This window comes from Nuphar pumila, chromosome 2 (assembly GCF_984573655.1).
Source record: "Nuphar pumila chromosome 2, dmNupPumi1.hap1.1, whole genome shotgun sequence".
NCBI lineage: Eukaryota > Viridiplantae > Streptophyta > Magnoliopsida > Nymphaeales > Nymphaeaceae > Nuphar > Nuphar pumila.
Genome location: NC_143250.1, coordinates 124,481,507 through 124,501,406, shown reverse-complemented (window position 1 = coordinate 124,501,406; position 19,900 = coordinate 124,481,507). Strand labels below are relative to the sequence as shown.

At 35.2% G+C, this 19,900-nt stretch overlaps 1 protein-coding gene across 1 annotated transcript; it reads right to left on the bottom strand.

Moving 5' to 3' along the window:
• Positions 1-17,143: 17,143 nt before the first annotated feature.
• On the bottom strand, positions 17,144-18,636 carry LOC149847000 (uncharacterized). The gene is made up of 2 exons (XM_089993002.1): positions 18,297-18,636; positions 17,144-17,497 (listed from the first exon to the last, which is right to left on the bottom strand). The coding sequence occupies exons 1-2, from the start codon at positions 18,634-18,636 to the stop codon at positions 17,280-17,282; spliced, it is 558 nt and encodes a 185-aa protein (XP_089849128.1). The 3' UTR covers positions 17,144-17,279.
• Positions 18,637-19,900: the final 1,264 nt, after the last annotated feature.

Genomic DNA, 19,900 nt, shown 5'->3' with positions numbered 1-19,900 from the left:
TTGTTGTTGTACCACCAAGGTGGTATCCCAAGTAGTAAGTGGGGTCATGTGCCAAACTGAAGGCCGGGGTTCGAATCGCTCTGCCACATGGGGCTTAAGAGATATCTAGTAGAGGTTTGCCTAACCCCAACTTGTTTTTAAAAAAAAAAATTGTTTACTATTGTAAGGCACATGCTAGTAAATTTTCATGTTAGTCATGTTCTATAATTTGGGTTTTTTATTAGAAACAAAACTTTGCTCGTAATATGATTCCTCATCCTAGTCTGGTCTTTCTTTCTTTTTTTCAAAAAGAATAATGCAGACTGGCTGATATGCTGATACCCAGCCAGCTACTCTTGTAATGTTATAGGGCACTGCTACCTTGACAACATTGCAGGTCGATGTTGCTCTGTTGGTTGAAGGGCAGCAACTGCTGCACCTCCTTGGTGGAAGCCAACTGAGGCTAGTCTGACCCTAGCTTGCGAATAAGCAATGAGTGACCAACAAGGAGCGATTAGCTAGTGCACCGTGGTGGTGCTTTAGCAAATCATAGGCTTGCCATAGGGCAGTTGCAACTCGGTTGTCGTTCCAACAAAAAAAAAATAGATTTGTATATGTGCTTGTTAACATAGAATTAAATTGCCTATGTAAATGAGAACCGACCCGTACCCGGTAAAACATTCATAACTCTTTTGTTATGAGGAATTTTTATAAAAAGTTAGCGGCGTATGAAAGCTGACAAAAACATGCATGCATGACAAAAAAAACAAGCACAAGACTCAATCTGTGTACAATATGGTGATTGCTATAACAACAAAGCAAATTTTACCTAACTAGGACCGAACCGAATACGGGCCAGTTAAGCAATGCAAAATATGAATTCCTTATGTTAATGCATGGATTGAATGTTAAGTTAACGTGCAATTGTGACCTGTTGTGTAAATATATGTTTTAAATTCCTAACAATCATGACATCAGATGAATTGCTATTGCATGTCAATGAATGAATGGACACTATTATTGAATTTCATATGCATGTGCATTGTAGTGTGACATGTGAGTATGTGTGAATGCATATTATTAATTATGTTCAATGTCTATGAATGAATGCATAAGTGAAAGTGAATGCATTACAATTTGTATGCATGACATAAAAACATTATTGACATTGAATCATGCATTAAGGTACCCAAATTGGAGGTACATATCTTAGTGACAGATTCATTATGTGTGTGCATGAAAAAATAATATAATTAATGATATTAAATGAATGTGATGTCAACATTAATTCTATTGAAACTTACAATGATAGGGTAAATGATATTTCAAGCTTCGCGAAACTAAGTTTTTGAGTACAAAAGGTTGCTCCTCCCCATCCATAGAGATAGGGAAAGCATCCACATTAGCCTCAGTGTGGTAGGTAAGGAACTTATGAGTGAAGTTTGATGCATTAGGATGGAGGTTTTGGGAGCTCTCTATCGACTAGGTCGTCCCTTACCCAAGACTGATGAAAGGTATTCAACCAAGGTTAAATCATAAATTGTTTGAAATTATCTCTCATGAGCCATAGTTCAGATTCAGGTTAAGACTGTATCGTACCCACAGGGCTATGAAGCGAAACTCTAAATGTTTGTGCATTTATATAACTATAACATGCATCACGTAAAAAGAAAACTTAAATAAAAGTTCTTCATCGGTAAGTGCATGCATTATTTACCTGCTCATGCATAAGATTGTAGTTATTTTTGAATGTTATTTTTATTAAGCAACTGTGATATCATGCATACCTGAAATTGATACTTGCCTAAATTAATGTGTGAATTTATTTAAATATATTCATGTATACTAGTTTTGGTTTACTTGTGTTGGATTAGTACTTTCTACTAGAGCTTTTATGAGTCTAACCCCAAAGTATAAATATAGGACTGAGTGAGGAGTCCTAGTGATGCCGGGATGTGGCGACGGGTCAAGAGCTAATATTTTTTTTCTCAAAGATTTTTGGATTGACATTAAATTTAACTTTGATGTTATTTTAAACTTATGAGATTGAATTAAATTATTTATGTGATTGATAAATTCAATTTAATTCAGTGTATGGTTTGATAGATCTATAACCCACTCAATCTCTTTAATCGATCTTTTAGCAAATGGTTTCTGATTTTAATTTTAAAAGTATTCAAAAAAATTCTCGTAATTTTTTGGGTTAGAATTTTGGGGCGTTACACTTACGATGTTTAATGAGAGCCAAAATGTTGGCGACATCAAGAGGGATGACCATGTTTAGATTTGCATTTCTCTGTCCAGACAGCTATGTGAGTAACTATGCACATTGATTTTCTTTAAAAGATAAGCTTCCATTTTCTTTAAAAAATGAAAAAATTACAAGAAAAAATGTATCAATGCTTGCGTGCTCCTAATTGATTTGTTTTATTCTTTTTCATTAGCATCTTTTTTTTTTAATGATGATGAATAACCCTTGCCGAAGGGAGGAAAACCTAGGGTGGATGCCTATGACTACCCTGCCTTACGTGACACATCGGTGCTCCAGGGGGACACACAGCATATCTCATCTTCAATATATGACATACTTTCTAGCAACAAACAGCAGAAAGCATATTCCAAGAAAAACAATAAATTGAAACAACTGGTAATACCCTGTAGATGTGATCTACATGTTTCATTTAGTGGGGATTCATCATGTGAATATATGTACGAAACAACTAGAATGAAGGGGCCTTCATATGCTACTGCCGTCATTACTGACATGCCTCCATTTTTTTTTATTGTTTTTCATAAAACTAACCCTGTAGATGTGATCTACATGTTTCATTTAGTGGGGATTGACTCTTAAATCATCAGATTACATGTAGGCAGGATTTTATAAGACTAGAAAAATCGACAATGTGCAATACTTTTCTAGGTCATAAAATGATTTTTTTTCATTGAAAAAGCGTGATCCGTAGTCGATTCCCACTACTTTGAACATGATGAATCCATCCATGAGACTGGATCAGATAAAAAGAACCCGCGTATGGGAGATCCGAAGGTGTTTGTACTTAATAGTGACATTACTAATACATTACATGGGGTTTAAGAGATATCTGGTATGGTTCTGCCAAACCCCAGCTTGTCTTTAAAAAAAAAGAGGCAAAGTTAGCCGAATCTTAGATGGAAAATATTAATTATTAAAACTAGTTGAGTAAATGCCATATTTTTTTTTTTGCTTCTCCTCTCATGTCCTCGATTATGTCTTCAAACTACTCATCATCCTTCAACTCATCAGAACCTCCTTGAAATAGAAGCCTCCGCTTGATAACATAGAAATGTTGCAATACAATCATGAGAACCAATTTTAAATGTGAAAGACAAAAGTCCACTATACATAATTTAAATTAATTATTTCAAAATTCCCATGCAATAACTAATCAAACGAGCAAAAGAAAAAAAAACAAGGGTAAAGACTAAGGCCCGTTTGGATGACAAGAGGCAAAAACTAGTTTTTTCAAAAACTTGGTTTTTTTATAAACCTAGTTTTTGACAAACCTGGTTTGCCAAAAACTAGGTTTTCATTGTGTTGGAAGACCCAATTTTAAAAAAAAAAAATTTACGCAAAGAAAACATCTCCAAGATCAGAGATCTAGCTTGCCGTACTTACGATCATTGTCCTGGCAACATAAAACTCCATGAGCTTACCCTTTGCCCATAGGAAGTCGCCACACTTCAACTTACTCAAGGAGTGATGCCCATGAGATTTTAACTAAGACCACCTGCCTAGTGGCCTAGGTCCCATTCCACTATGCAAAACCCCTTTGGGGTGATGACCCAAACCTTACAAACCAAGTTTTAGATATTCAAAATTCAAAAACCAAACCAAAAAAAGAAAATTAATGGCTGGCCACCAGTTGCAAAATGGTTAGCTATTACCTCTTGTGTAAGGCAGCACCAGTCCAACCATTTTACAGCCAACGACTGATCAAAAAATGGTTAAAAAACTAAAAAAAGGGGTGTAAAATAGAAAAAAAGGGAAAAAATAAAACTGGCAAACCATTTTCGGCCAGCCACTAAACGAAAAAAAATCAGACAGCTACCTCCCGACGAGGTGGATATTAGTGCAGCTATTTTTCAAGTGGCTGGTCAGAAAATGAATGGGAAGTGAAAAAATAAAAAAAGATATTGAAAAAATAAGACAAAATAAAAAATAATTTAGTTTACCATTTTTTGGCGAGCCATTGACTGGAAAATGGTCAGACTAGTACTGCTGAGCCGACATAGTAACAAATATCGTGAGATTTATGAAAATCTTGCGATAATATCGTGATAAATTACTTGAATGTTTTAAACGGTAATTTCTTGCAATACACTCAAAATGTCATGATTTTTTTGGCAAAACATAAATGCACGATATTTACATTTTAACGACTATTTATCATGAAAAAACTGTGGTTTATTTTTTATTTATATTTTATTATAAAAAATACTTTTTATATTTTTATTTGTTTTTTATTATCGAGATTTTGCTGATAAAAACATGAGATTAAAAAAACAAAAGTTTCAAGATCTCATGAGTATGTGTTGTTAACTTTTGTCATAATGCTAGCCATGTGGGTATCAGTTCATTAGCTGGTCGAAAAATGACCAAAAAAAAAAAAGAAAAATTGGGGAAATAGAAAAAAAAAGGTTGCCCATTTTTTCGTCAGGCCACTAATCGAAAAATGGTTTGACTGCTACAACCTACCACCAGAAAATGGTCAGGTTGCTATCGTTTAGTGAGGGAAGTATCAATTCGGCCATTTTCTAACTGTTGGTTTGTTAAACAATGAAAAAAAATATTTTAAAAAAGGTGAAAATAGGAAAAAAAAGGGCCAGTCAGGACTGGTGCCATCCGACAAGGTGGACCCAATCTGGCTAGTGGTTGGCTGTAAAATGGCCAATTTTTTTAAAAATAAAAAGGTAAAAAAAAATAGAAAAATTGGTCGGCCATTTTGTATCTAGCCATTGACTAAATATTGGCCGGACTGATACCACCTGATGAGGGTGGTACCAGCCCAGCCATTTTACAACCAATGGATAGCCAAAAAATGATCACATTTTTTAAGAGAAAAAATTTGGTTGTTTAAGGGCCGATTATCACCAGAAATGTCAGTGTGGCATCATGCCAAAAATCTATAAGCAGAGTCTGTTGCACCCTCCAAAAAATTTAAACTCGAGTTGGACGCACTAGAGATGGAGTCAAAATCGGGCTCGATGTGTAGGACCATAGTGCAACGAATGATGCTTCAATTCGTGTCCCACAAACTTGAGTAGATCGAACCTGCTGGATCTAGGTCTAGGCATATGGGTTATGGGATTTGTAGTATGCACTTTTGTGAGTATGATGGGTAGGAGGTCGAGGGATTCTTGGGGTTACGGAAGACGAGGCCTTATAGGTTTACGACAAATCAGGTAGTCGGGTATGTTCAGTGAGAGGTATGGGTTTGACTAAAGGTAGGGTCTTGGTCTATGTGATCCTAGGATTCCTTGAGACATGTGCAAAGGTATGGGATTATAGACAAGACTAGTGTGGGATGGTGAGGCCAAACAATCAAAATCACATAGAATTTTCTAATCAATAAAGTCATTTTGGGGAGTTCAGGTCTAAGGGTTGTCATTGGGATTTAAAAATGCTTTTTGGTGTTAGATGATAGTGTTCAGGATGTGAGAGAATGTCTGGGCAATGGGTGATATGACAAAAAAGTTTGACAAACTGAAGATATTAGATCCGCCCAACAGGTAGGTCAGGTTCTCGGTAGAAAGTGGTTTCAATCTATAAGTTTTTGAGAAATGGGTAAAAGCTTAACTAAGGCTAGGATCTGAGGTTGAAGATCACTTACAAGTCTGCAACAGAATGAAAAAATGTCCTACACATTTGAGAGTGCTAGTGCTTGATCCACAATGAGAAAACGCCAACCGGGTCATTAGGGGAACAAGGCCGCACTTGCTAGTGCCAGAAGAACTTGCACTTTTTGAAAGGGATGACCGACTAGCATATGGAGGCCTAGTCCTCATGTGAACCAGAGGATGAAGAGGAAGAGGAAGAGAGGGACCAACTAAACCACAAGTGAGGATCCTCACCACAAAGACCTCTAAAGAGAGAGAGAGAGAGAGAGAGAGAGAGAGAGAGAGAGAGAGAGGAGGAAACTCAACTTATAAGTTGAAATTTTATTAAAATTCCATAATCCAAAAACTCCAATTTAACAAGTAAAACTCAAACCATAAAATCCAAAATAGGAAGGTGGTAGAGTCTCTCTTTAATCATATCTTAACTAAACCTAAACTTACCAAAATAATAATTAGAAAATAGAAAAATTTGACTTACTGAACCCCTTGCAGACTTTTAGAAAGTGAGAGAGAGAGGGGGAGACGTCCACTTTCTTTCCTTGTTTACCTTTTAAGTTGGCTCTACTAGGTTGACTTTGTCCTCCTTCCAAGTTGGTGCCTCTTATGGACCCTATTAATCTTCCTTTATCCTTCTCTTTAGTGTGGACATATGTCCATTAACTTTTCATCTAGGAGCAGAGCTACATCAGTTGATAAAGAGACTTTTGGATCCTAGAGCACAAATTTGATGTTTTATCTAGATTTTGAATCATAACATATATAGTCACAAGCGTAAGGCTAAAAAAGGGCCAACTTAGAAGATCTAGTCGATCTGAATCTCAAAACCAATAATGCTAGTAACTAAGGCACGAGTTCCCGACCTAGTGAATATGAAGAACAAATCCAAAATCTTGAAGAGAAACTCAAAAATGTGACCCACCAAATGAAAGAAACTACAGAATAATATAGACCTTATGAGATTCATAATTTTTTACTAACTCAAGACACTAAACCCTTAGATCCCATCTCCTAAAAGTTCATAAAATTCAATGGAACTGAGAATCCCTAGACCTACATCACTCTATTATTGGATGTTTGCTCCGATTGTCTCAATAATGATCATGCACTGATTAAATGGTTCTCGAGAAGTCTCAAAGGAGAAGCAATGGTTCTCAAGAAGTCTCAAAGGAAAAGCACTATCTTGGTTCTTGACCTTGAACGTCCATCAAATTCGTCAATTCTAAACTTTGATGAATATGTTCATCAAGACTTTCAGATTTAAGTTGGACACCTTGTTGATGATCAATCAGTTATATGATCATAGGCAAAAGAAGGACGAAGATGGTCAAAATTTTATAAACCATTGGTGATCAGTTTGCCATCACATGAAGGCCTCAATTATTGAGTCCCATGCTATCACCTTGATTATGAATAACTTCAACCAACCATTGAAGGGCCTCCTAGCCACACAAAAATAAAATATTTTCATAGAGCTCATTGATGCCGCTAGTTGTATGAAATCAAACCATAAGAGATGGATGCATGATGGATTGCTGGTCAAAATTGGAAACAACAATGACGTCAGGACTAAGAAGTTAGAATTGAAAAACTAGATCAACAGAGGAAGTTTCCGTCATGTTTAAAAAAAGTGATCTCCTTACATCCCAAAATTGCCAAGGACCTCATAACCCGCTTGAAGAAGGAAAATTCATGATGCAACAATAGACACATTCAGGTGTCCTACCATCATCAAGTTGTGGAAGATTGATGTGGTTGCACAGAACCCAAGAAAACTAAGGCCATACCCACTTGGCCTAAAATCACAACCGTCAAGGAGCACCTTAGAACCATCATGAAAAGTCAAAGGTTCAAAAAGAAATCTAGAATGATTACTGCCCCTCTAAGGAGAAGTTGGAAGGAAACATCCTAATGTGGTCTAACGAGCCCAATCTCGCGATCTACACACAAGACGTATAATGACCTGATGCTTGCCTTGCTTAAGTTCTTAAAGATGCTTGTAATAGATCCCAACGTATGTGGCATCAAAATTAGAGTCATGATGATGTATGAGGGCCACCCATTGGATTTTATTAAGCCGGAGCCTTGGCAACCATGTCAAACCCTTTTTAAAAATCGTAAAGGAGATGTGTCAAAATCTTGGTAGTTAGATGCAAAGATATTACATTGATCTTACTCATCACATTGACCATAAGAGCGTGAAACCAAGTGACTTGATCTCACTTCAACAAAATTGGGTCTTTAAAGCTTTGAAGAACTATTGCAAACTTCAACCCAAAATTCAACATTATTTATATTGCACAGATTTTAGTGACCATAAGAGCGTGCCCCGTTTTGATTAAAAACCAGACCCTTATCATTTTGCATTATTTATATTGCACAGATTTTAGTCTATTTTCCCAGAGTCATATCTCCCCAATGAGAAATCATTTTTCAAATTTGTAAAAATGGTTGTCTTCCTTTATGTGTCTAGTTTATTCCTGTCAATTTTTATAAATTTTTATATCTATTTGTTATATTAAATCTGTTAAAAATTAAAACTGGTTACAGAATTTCAGGTTCTGTAATAGGTTCATTTCTTGAAACAGAACGCTGACTTCCCAAAGTCACCATTTCTAAACCAGAATTGATTTTCTCATTCTGTAACTTGAGAAAGTTTTCAAATCATGTTAGAAAACTTCTCCCACAAATTTGGAACAATTTGAATTTGTATGACTTCTAAAACATCTAAATTATAGAAGTCTGTTCACTTTTTCTCAAATTCCTATTTTTGACAAAAGGCCTTCAATTTCGAATTTTTCTTCCATGATTTTTAAAAAATCTTCAATCTTAAATAGTTTTAAGATAAGTCTAGAGTCTTCATAACGATTATGAGCATTTTTATACATCATTTATTTTATTTTACTTAATTTTCCTTATTTTGGAGCTTGAAAGGCCTATTTTGGATGATTTCCTTCAACTTTCCAATATTGAAGGAAAATCCGACTAAGCCTACATTTATTACTAATATGTCTACTCAATTTTGCAGGCATTTTATTTTCTTTGTTATTTTTCTTTTTAGTTGTATTCAATTCAAGGGTTGAAATTAAATACTCAATGAGATCTTTTACTTTATGCTTAGTTTAGGAATGAATGAGCATTTAGTTTAAGCTTAATTTCATGATTACCTTGTTCCATTTTTTTATTTTATTTTAAATATATAATAAAAAACACGAATGTCACGTACACCATTCTAATAAGAGGTAAATAACCCTAAGTAAATGATTCTCATTTATGGCCATTGTCAAAATGTGAACAATACTTAGGATTTTTATCTTTCATGGGATAAAATTTGACCTCCACTTCAGGTCGCTTTTTGAAAATCATCATACTTCTCTAAAATAAATTTCTTTTTCTTCTTCTATTAGAATTTAAGATATAAATTAATTTGAGATATATTTGTGGCATAGTCATGAATATATTGAAAATTAATTTTGTTTTAAATCCTATAAATGCCCAAAAATTTATTTTATTCTTTGTTAGAATTCAAATGAAGATTAGACTAGAATATATTTGTAACCATAGTCATGAATATGTTAAAATGTAATCTTTATTTTTAATTCAATTAAAGAATAAAATTTGCTTTTAATTCCAATTTCAAATAGATTCTTTTAATGCATTCATCAATTAAGATAGAATTACATCATTATTTTCCATCCTTTTCAAATTATTTCAAGTTATTTTTAAATTTTCAAGTGATTTTCAAAATAAGTTTTCAAAAACAATTTTCATTTCTAAATTCAAAGTCATTTTTTATTTCTAATTATAAATTCAAATTTATCTTTTTATTTTATTTTTCAATTTCATTTTCAATTTCATTTAATTTTAAATCCCGTCTCTCCATTTAGGACTTAGAATAATCACTTAGATAAATTTAGGCAAAGCAAAGACATGAATTCGATCTTCGGTTCAATTACCCCTGATAAAGGCGCCAAAAACGATTGAGCCTCGTACCGACGAGCGAATTTCGTCTCTTCATTTTTCTCACAAAATTTCAAAACAGAGGCGATTAATTTCAAAACATCTTTTTCAAAAGGTCAAGTAAGACCTTGCAAAGAGTTTCTCTTCTCTCTTCTGCTTTTTTTCCTAAAAAGGAAAAGGAAGAAAGGGAAAAGAGAAAATTTTTACAACGATCACAACCCATCCATGTTAGGGTGGTAAACTCGTACCGGGAGAACCCTAACAGGTCGGTTCAGATGTATCATCTACTTGCAGTAGTATATGTACTCGACCCCATTCAGTAATCCCCCTTAACATGGCCATCAGCCACGAGGTTCATGAGACATTTAAGTCTGATTCATATGCATAACTGATCTCTCAGCACTATGACCATCACGAGCACCTCACCTCCTTTTGGTGGACAATGTACTCTGGCACAACGACCCTTACGAGTCTAGTTGTATAACAGTATTCATGAGCATGCATATGACTCAATCTCAATGGATCAGATGCTCGACGTGAATCACCGCAATGAGCAGTTGGCCTATTCATGGCACAACTACTCTGGCTCTGTGGCCCTTACGAGCAGTGGCCTAGTCAAGGTGCAGCAACTACTCTGGCTCTGCGACCCTTATGAGTAAAGTGCCCTTATAGGCGAAACATGAAAACGGTCCATTCTGGTAGCGTTCGAACAACATGGCATCCTTGTGCCATTCAACTAGTTCCTGCAGCTCTTCTGCCAACCATTTTGACAACACTTCCTCTGCTTCGACGACAGGAGTGAGTCAAACCTTTCTACGTTGTAGAAAGTGCTTGACGAAATATGGGCAATACCTCTTCTATATGATGGAGTAACATGCTACACTCTTTTCGAGCTTGGTTGAGCTTCTTCAGATTTTTCTGCAGCACTTTCTCTCTTTATCTGAGGAAGCGTGCATTTTCTTTAAGCTAGTGAGCATCTTTTCAGAATTCCAGCAACACTTCTCCTCTTTGACGGGGAAATTGCTACACTTTAACTCGAGAATGGATGTGCACCGTTGTGCGTACTTTGCATCCATCAAGGTTCGATAGAACCTTAGGCCATATTCAGGCCATACACAAGTGACTTAGTTCTTACGAAAAAGCAGTTTTGCACAAAGGTGAAGCCTTTGCAATAGGGGCTTCAAATTGAATGAAATTAAAAATGAAATTGAAAAATGAAATAAAAAGATAAAATTGAATTTATAATTGGAAATAAAAGATAGACTTTGAATTTAGAAATGAAAATTGTTTTTGAAAGCTTATTTCGAAAATTACTTGGAAATTTGAAAATAACTTGAAATAATTTGAAAAAGATGGAAAATAATGATGCAATTCTATCTTAATTGATGAATACACAATGTTTTTCTATTGTGTATTTGAAATAAAATAAAAAGAAATAAAACAAGGGAATCATGAAATTAAGCTTAAACTAAATGCTCATTCATTCCTAAACTAAGCATAAAGTAAAAATTCTCATTGAGTATTTAATTACAACTCTCGAATTGAATACAACAAGTGAAAAAGAAAATAACAAAGAAAATAAAATACCTGCAAAATTGAGCAAACATATTAGTAATAAATGTAGGCTTAGTCGAATTTTTCTTCAATATTGGAAAATTGAAGGAAATCATCCAAAATAGGCCTTTTAAGCTCCAAAATAAGGAAAATTAAGCAAAATAAAATAAATGATGTATCAAAATTCTCATAATCGTTATGAAGACTCTGAACTTATCTTAAAACCATTTAAGATTGAAGATTTTTGAGAAATCATGGAAGAAAAATTTGAAATTGAAGGCCTTTTGTCAAAAACAGGAATTTGAGATAAAGTGAATAAACTTCTGTAATTTAGATGTTTTAGAGGCTATACAAATTCAAATTGTACCAAATTTGTGGGAGAAGTTTTCTAACATAATTAGGAAACTTTTCTAAGTTACAAAATGAGAAAATCAGTTCTAGTTTAGAAATGGTAACTTCGGGAAGTCACCGTTCTATTTCAAGAAATAAACTTATTACAAAACTTGAAGTTTTGTAACCAATTCTGATTTTTAACAAAATTAAAATAATAAATATATATAAAAATTTATAAAAATTGGCAAAAATAAACTAGACACATAAAGAAAAACAACTCTTTTTATACAGATCTGAAAAAATGATCTCCCGTTGGGGAGATATGACTCTGAAAAAATGGACTAAAATTTATGCAATATAAATAATACCGAATGATAGAGGTCTGGTTTTTAATCAAATTGGGGTATAAAATGACCATAGAAATCACTGTAAATTGGCAAAAATAAACTAGATTCAATCATAAAGATACCTCTTTTTACGGATCAGAAATACGATCTCCGATTAGGGAGATACGCCTCCGACAAGTTGACCTTAATTTGAATAGCGATTTGCTGAATAATACCATAAATCACAATACCGATTTGCTGAAGACACTGTAAATCGTAATAGCGATTTTCTGAAGACACTATAAATTGCAATAGCAATTTATCGAAGACACTATAAATCACAATAGTGATTTACTGAAGACAATTGTAAATCGCATAACGATTTACTAAGAGACACTGTAAATCGCAATTGCGATTTATTGAAGAATGTCACAAATCGAATGACAATTTGCTAAAGAGGACTACAAATCGTAATGGTGATTTGTCGAAGGACACCACAAATCGAAATAGCGATTTGCTAAAGAAAGTAGCAAGTCGAATGACGATTTACTGAAGAACACTACAAATCGAACAACGATTTGCTGAAGGATGTTGTAAATCGAATAACGATCTAATTTGTACTGTAAATCGCTACTCTCTGATTTGATTTATACTGTAAATCGCTACTCTCTAATCTAATTTCTATTGTAAATCACTACTCTCTGATCTGATTTTTATTATAAATCGCTACTCTCTGATCTAATTTTTATTGTAAATCGCTACTCTCTGATTTGATTTTTACTGTAAATCGCTACTCTCTGATCTAAATTTTATTGTAAATCGCTACTCTCTGATCTGATTTATACTGTAAATCACTACTCTCTGATTTGATTTCTACTATAAATCTCTACTCTCTGATCTGATTTCTACTGTAAATCACTACTCTCTTATCTGATTTCTATTATAAATCTCTACTCTACTCAGTTTGATGTTGCCACCATTATCTCTGTTATAGATCATTATTCTCTATCTATTCAGTTCGACGCTTGCACCTTGGTATCATGATGAACAATATACATAATGCTGATTTATTTGGTAGTTCAACTATTTCTCATGAATAGACGATGACAAAGGATGCTCCGACGATAATAGACGATGATGACGACGACAAAAGGTGCTCTGGCGACAACAGACGACAGCAAAGGGTGCTCTAGCGACAGTAGACAGCGACAAAGGGTGCTCCGACGACAGTAGACGACGACAAAGGGTGCATCATCAATCAGAGCTCTTGTTATAGCAGATGGTGCATCATCAAATGGTGATCCAAAACGTTTAGGGTGACATATTGCAAGGAGCTCCTGTTAAAGCAGAGAAGTTTACTCCTTAGGACAAAAACGATGATGATTTTAACCCTTTCTGGCAGAAGGACATTTTTGTCATTTCCTCAAAATGTCATTTTATGATGCTAATAATGAGAAAGGGTACTTAAGTCTTTGCAGACGCACGAGACTCTGATGCTAAGTGATGTTGACACACACAGGGAAACGAGCCCCACGTGGTTACATACGTGGCGCTCATTCAGACCCAAGAACACACACCTGCATGTTCCAAGGGGAAACATATAACCTGCTTCGCACACACATGGGCTAGAGTATCGCCAAACGCCAAAAAATTAGATGTCGCTGCTAAAGATGTGACTGCTACTAAAGACCTCATCAGCGCAAAGAAAATTGTGTTGTTGATCACAAAGGTGAACAATGTTTAAGGTATCGTTCAACAAGATGGATGTTCAATGATACACCCATATATGTACATATATATATATATATATATATATATATATATATATATATATATATATATATATATATATATATATATATATATATATATATATATATATATATATAAATTTTGAAATATGCCTAATGTTCAATTTTGCAGTTCTCGACTTTTTAGGACCTTTTTACTCTTAGCACAAGCGGATCTCTTGATTTTTGTGCGTTACATCGCAACACTGTCATCATCTTGCTAAATCTTATTAAAAATGAATTTCACATGATATTTTTATAGAAATCGTGAATTTTGCACAATATACAATGCAAAAACTTTACATCCCAACAATGTAGATTTGCATAATGAACGTACACATCTTTTCCGCCTTGCAACCTCTATGCAAAATTTCTCCTTGCTTCTTTTGCAATCCGAATGCAAAATTATGAATTGCGTGACACTTGCGAATTTTGTCAAGAGTTTCATGTTGGTGGTTGTGAATTCATGAAAAGTTTACAAAATTTATGGACTTTCGCATGGTGTCGACTTTAAGCGACGTGAGATTATGTTTTAGTGCGAATTTATCTGTATATATAGGCATTTAGACTACGAATTTTTTCAAGAGTTTCACATTAGTGGTTGCGAAATTCCTGAAATGTTTGTTGAATTCTTGAAAGGCTTGCAGAAATTGTAAAATTTTACATGAAATGATGCAAAATTCCTTTTTAACGTGAGAATTTCAAAAGCATTAAAAACAATGTTTCATTTCTTAAAACCTTTTATGTGTAATCTAAGGTTGTTTTCGATAACCTAGGGTTCTTATAGTCCCCAAATCTCTTTCTTCCAAACAAATTTTTTTGTCGACTAATTTTGGTGAATATTTCTAGCAAAACACACATCGGTAGCACTTCATTCGCAATTATTTCAACAAATTCTTCAAGTTTTTCTGGTAAGGACATTTTTCATGGGTGAATTAGTTTTTTTTAAACTTCTAGTAAAATCATTTTCCATACATTGGTTAAAGAATGGATGAAAAAAATTATTTTTCTAATTGTTCAATTGTTGATTAAAGATTTGCTGTGCCACTTAGTGTTTCATCCACAATCGCTAGAACTGTGTTTGTGTGTGTGTGTGAGAGAGAGAGAGAGAGAGAGAGAGAGAGAGCTTATCATCTATTGGCATGAAACACCTAATTTTTGGTTTTTAAGTTTAATTGCCTTGAGCTTTTATTTTTACAAAGACGTGGCTAATCTTATACACATTCAAATAGACCATAATTTGTTTAAATAAATTGACAAAAGTGCTCCACATTCATTCCATTTCTATTGAAAAGAAACAAATCTTTAAGAATGCTAAAAATAATTCAAAATATCCACGCTAAAGTTGTTATAGTTACTAGGACCACTTATAGTGAGATAAGTGTGTTTCTAATTAAGGTTGGTAACACTATGAATGTGCTTTAAGATTATACAATTTGCATTAATTATAGATGAAATATCATCAATGAAGTCCTTTAATCGTGTTTGCAGATGTAGATCTTGTGAGTCAAGATAGATAAGACTCACAAAGGAAATTAGTATTTTGAAGCATTAAAATAAATGATTTTATGAGTTAATTAGTAGAATAAAAAAACACATGAAATGCAAATTAACAGAAAAGTTGTTGATAAAAATGTTATAATCAAGATATAAGACCATGAAATATAATAATGCCACAAACTTAGATACTTGAGATCTATGATACACTAATGCGGTAGATATGAGAAATATATCACTAATTGAAGTGGTGCTTGTTGAATAAGGTAATAGCAGGCTAGCAATGTGTCATTTGATAGATGAATGCATTGCAATTAAATTGACATTTCTACAATGTTATTATAAGATTCACACTCCTATATACTGCTGTATATAAGGCAACTAAGTGGTAGAAAAAGAGAATATGCACAATTAATGATGCATATGTTAAGTATAGAGTTACTAGGACTGACAAAAATCAGAAATAAGTATACGGGAGTCGCGGGTGTACACTTCCATAATGATCAGCAGGCTCTCTCATCATTGACTGTATCTCTCTCTTGGCGCTGACTAAATAAGCTAAGCCTTGGCTAGAGTCTGATAAGCCAATCAATGCCTGGAAGCACAGAGCAATAGGGGCTGGAATTTGAGAACAGACATCCCACTAGGCCCAATTAGTGCAAGCCATATTCACAAATTTTACAGTCACACAATAAAAATTGTGCATTCGCACTAAATTAATAAATAGTATGGCAGCCCATAAGGGTTCTACTCGTCTGCTAGGAGCGACTCGTGAACTTTTTCACCAAGTTGAGAGAGGCATCCCTTGCTGCAAGGTAGAAGCTGAGTGTACTATCCAGTGGGCAGGGTGCATGATCAATGACGGGAGGATGTATGGCAGCCATTGGAAAACTGGGGTGTTGCAAACTACTGTAAACTTTGGGGTTTAACAAAATGAATAGATCAATAGATAAAACAAATAAAGGAAAAAAGCAATTGACGAAAAGCAAATACAGGGAGAGTGCATTGGCCACTGGGGCGTCTATCCAAACGGAGATGTCACAGGAGTCCATACATGAGCAACAAAACTCGAGGAAGTTCCAAGGGAATTTATGTGGACTCAAGAATCAAGAATTCCAAAGTGCTGCCCCATGCTTATAGCCGGACATCTCTCAAAAGATATAGCTTGCCATCATAGATGCAAAATCTCATTGGAGTATTTCTGTCAATATTTAGAAAGTTTTGAAGACACGAAGCCTATATCATGAGGATAACATGATTACAATAGTCAATCTAGAAGTAATATCGAAGGCAAATGATTATCCTTGGAAAGATCACCCGAAAAAAAATCTTCTCCAAATTTGTTATTATTTATTTATGCTTAAAATATATTTATAATTAAATCATGATGGTCCTCATGCCACAACAAATTGGTTCAACTTATAGAAGGGAGAGTTTGAAGTTTGAAAGTGAAAACAATAAAAAAGAAGCAATGAATAAAATTTTCAAGGTTATATTTGAGATATTGTCGAGTTTTTTTCTTAACCATAACACAGATTAATTAGATGCATTTTTAAAAATTTTCAAAAGATAGGGTATTTTTAAATTATGCTGAAAAATTAGGTGTCAATTTGAAAATTATCTTACCATTATGAATCTCTCTCTCACTCTCATTGACGAATGTAGGAATAATCAAATAACAAGATAATCAATGTAACTACCGGATTCAAAGGAAGCGATTCATGGTGCTGCCCACAACCAGCTGTAAATGACAATACTAAGGATAATGATAGACAGCAAGAATATTAAATATTAACAACGCTACCTTTGATCAATTAAAAAAAGGAAACTCAATATTGTGTCCAAAATCCGACTCAATCTAATCGTATATGTTATAGAATTGTCCGTTCCCACCTTCACTTAAAGTCTCCATAACAATCACAAATGCCAACGAGATTCTCTAAAATAAAAAGAAAACAAGGGGAACCTATTGATAGGAGACCAAGGCAAGTCCTAAAACAACATAGAGCATGAGAAACGAAGCAGTGATCACATTGCCTCCTGAATGATCTGGTGAGGGAGTCGGGCTCTTTGAGGTGCTGCCACCTCCATTGGTTGGTGGGGTTGCTGGAGGAAAAGCAGGTGGGGTTGCCATTGGAGGAGAAGATGCCTTTGGTGATGGAGAAGATTTTGGGGCCTGGGGAGCTGCAATCCAAATTGGAAAAAAGAAGGAAAACGTCAGCATCTATCCCTAAACATAGCGTATACAGATAAAAGATCAAGGATCAAGGTTTTCTGACTTCCTCTTCTAAGATTGTTTGGAGAAAAAAGGAACCTCTGATGCAGCATAATGTCATTATTGTTTCCTACATTCTTTCAAAATATCTAAGTACAATAAAACAAAACAAATGTAGAAGTCCAAGGTGCATAGACTAATTCGTTTATGGAAACCAAGCATTTCCTACCTTCTTCTTCTTACTTTCATGTCTTTTGACTGATTGGTATTCATGAAATATCGATTCTTCTTTAATAAAAAAAGTTTGCAGCCACTCGTATTTATTTCTTTCCCCCACTTAAATAGTGTATATTTCATCCGGGGCTTGGAAAAAGTGATCAAAAACTCCAAATCATCCAAAAATAGTATATGTCAAATTTTTAGATAAAAACTCGAGAGCATTTTCCTTTTAATTTTATATCTCGCTCTTGTATTATACCTCTCGCTCTCAAAAGCATGAAAAAACAAAAATCAAAATAATCATCTTTGCAAAATGATAAAAGGCTGAGTTTTCTTCCTTTTTGTTTCTTATCGTCTTTAGAGAAGACAATACAATTAACATATATCACGAGAAAAATAAAGAATCAACATTCCATGACCAGAAAGTACCTGGAGTCGGAGCACCAACACCTAGAGAGAGAGAGAGAGAGAGAGAGAGAGAGAGAGAGAGAGAGAGAGAGGAAATAAAAACAAAAGAACAGCAAAAACGCTAGTGATTTACTACCGTACCTGAGCATGCACTAGGAAGGGGAGCAGCAAGGTTGCATGCACTAGGAAGTCCAAGGGTCCTGGTGGTATTGAGCGGGATGCCGAGGTTGGCACTGTTCTTGAGAACGTCACAGAGGCAGAGTGGACTCTGCTGCAGCACCGACTTCAGCCCCGTGCAGCACCCCGCGTCGGGCTTCGCCTCCGTGCTCCCATTCTGCACGTACGTCAAGCAGTCGGCCATCGTCACGAGAACCAACGAACAGTCCGGCGCGGTCGCCGGCGCCCACGACTTGGCGCCCTCCGCCACTGCCACCACCAACACCACAGTCAACATGGCGATCATGGCTCTGGTACTCCCCATCCCTCAGAAATTCAAAAGTGTTCGACGAAATGCCTCACAAAAAAAAAATCACAATAATGTCAAATAAAATAGAGAAGGAAGACGAAGGTGGAATCTAGAGAAGAAAGAAAGTGGGGTGGAGTTTATGCATATATATGTGAAGGTTGTTTAAAAGATAGATACGAAAGAGGGAGTTGACGATAAGGGACGAGTAAATAAGCGTTTGCATTCAACGTCTACCAACTCAGTTTGTGGGGAACGTGACAGGTGTCCTTTCCCTAATTTGCAGCAGCTGCAATTTACCACCTATCGAAAACCGTGGCACGGTTGAAGACGTGAGAGACCAGGTCCTAGTCGATCAGACTCAGGTGTTGACTTTAGGAGTACATGGTTTGAGTCAGTGGGTGCAACCTACACTGGGTTGATTAAGTGGCATGGACCTAGCGCAAGTGTGTCTGCGCCAGCTCTTGGTCCAAAGTTCGTTGAGATCAACCGGCTTGGTTTAGTCTTTCCAGTGGGGGCTAGAGTTCAAGCATTGTGCAGAAAACAAATGGGATCTAGCCGTTGACTCATTTGGTCTATCTGGTCTTAGCCAACTTCCAACAAGTTACATGTCGGCCGTTGACAAGATAGGTTCATATGTTCGAACGACTACTTGGTTTGACAAAGCTTTCACCAGGGTCATCGTTTAAGATTATAGTTGCAATGAAACGCCCCTAACCCTTGAGTTTCCCGTATCTGAGGTACCAGCTTCAGGTACTGGGACAAAATCAGTTTCAGAAGCCATATATTTCAGTCCATATTTATATGAAACTGGTTTTTGTTACATAAGAAACCCGTCTCTCAGTATATAGGAAACAAGTTTCTTATGCCATTTTCTTAAATGGTGATAGCAGTCATTGTCACATTATAGTAAATTAATAATATACTAAATAAAAAGGCTATGCTTTCTCTTTCATTAAGTTTATTATTTCTAAGTTCTATCTCTAAAACTAATTACTAAAAAGAGAAAGGAAAGCATGAAAACGTGAGTTTGTTTTAGTCCTTCAAGAGGTCGCACCTGATGGAAGGAGGTAGAATCGAAGAAGAGAGCTTGATTTGTTAGATTTCAGTATTTGGATTTTGCAAATATAAGAGGCCAATTTGGAACAGTCGGTGCAATGAAAGATACAAAGGATCCAAAAATGAATGTTCTTGATTGGTGGGACTATCATGGTCTTGATGTACCTAAACTCAATCAAATAGCTATAAAAGTTTTGTCAACCTATTTCTAAATTGATGTATA

What these genes read in the sequence shown, in the direction of transcription:
- LOC149847000 (XM_089993002.1), bottom strand. Translation starts at nt 18,636, where the DNA reads ATGGGGAGTACCAGAGCCATGATCGCCATGTTGACTGTGGTGTTGGTG. An exon ending in CCTTCCTAGTGCATGCTCAG is followed by an intron (nt 17,498 to 18,296) that starts GTACGGTAGTAA and finishes TTTGGATTGCAG; the next exon opens with CTCCCCAGGCCCCAAAATCT.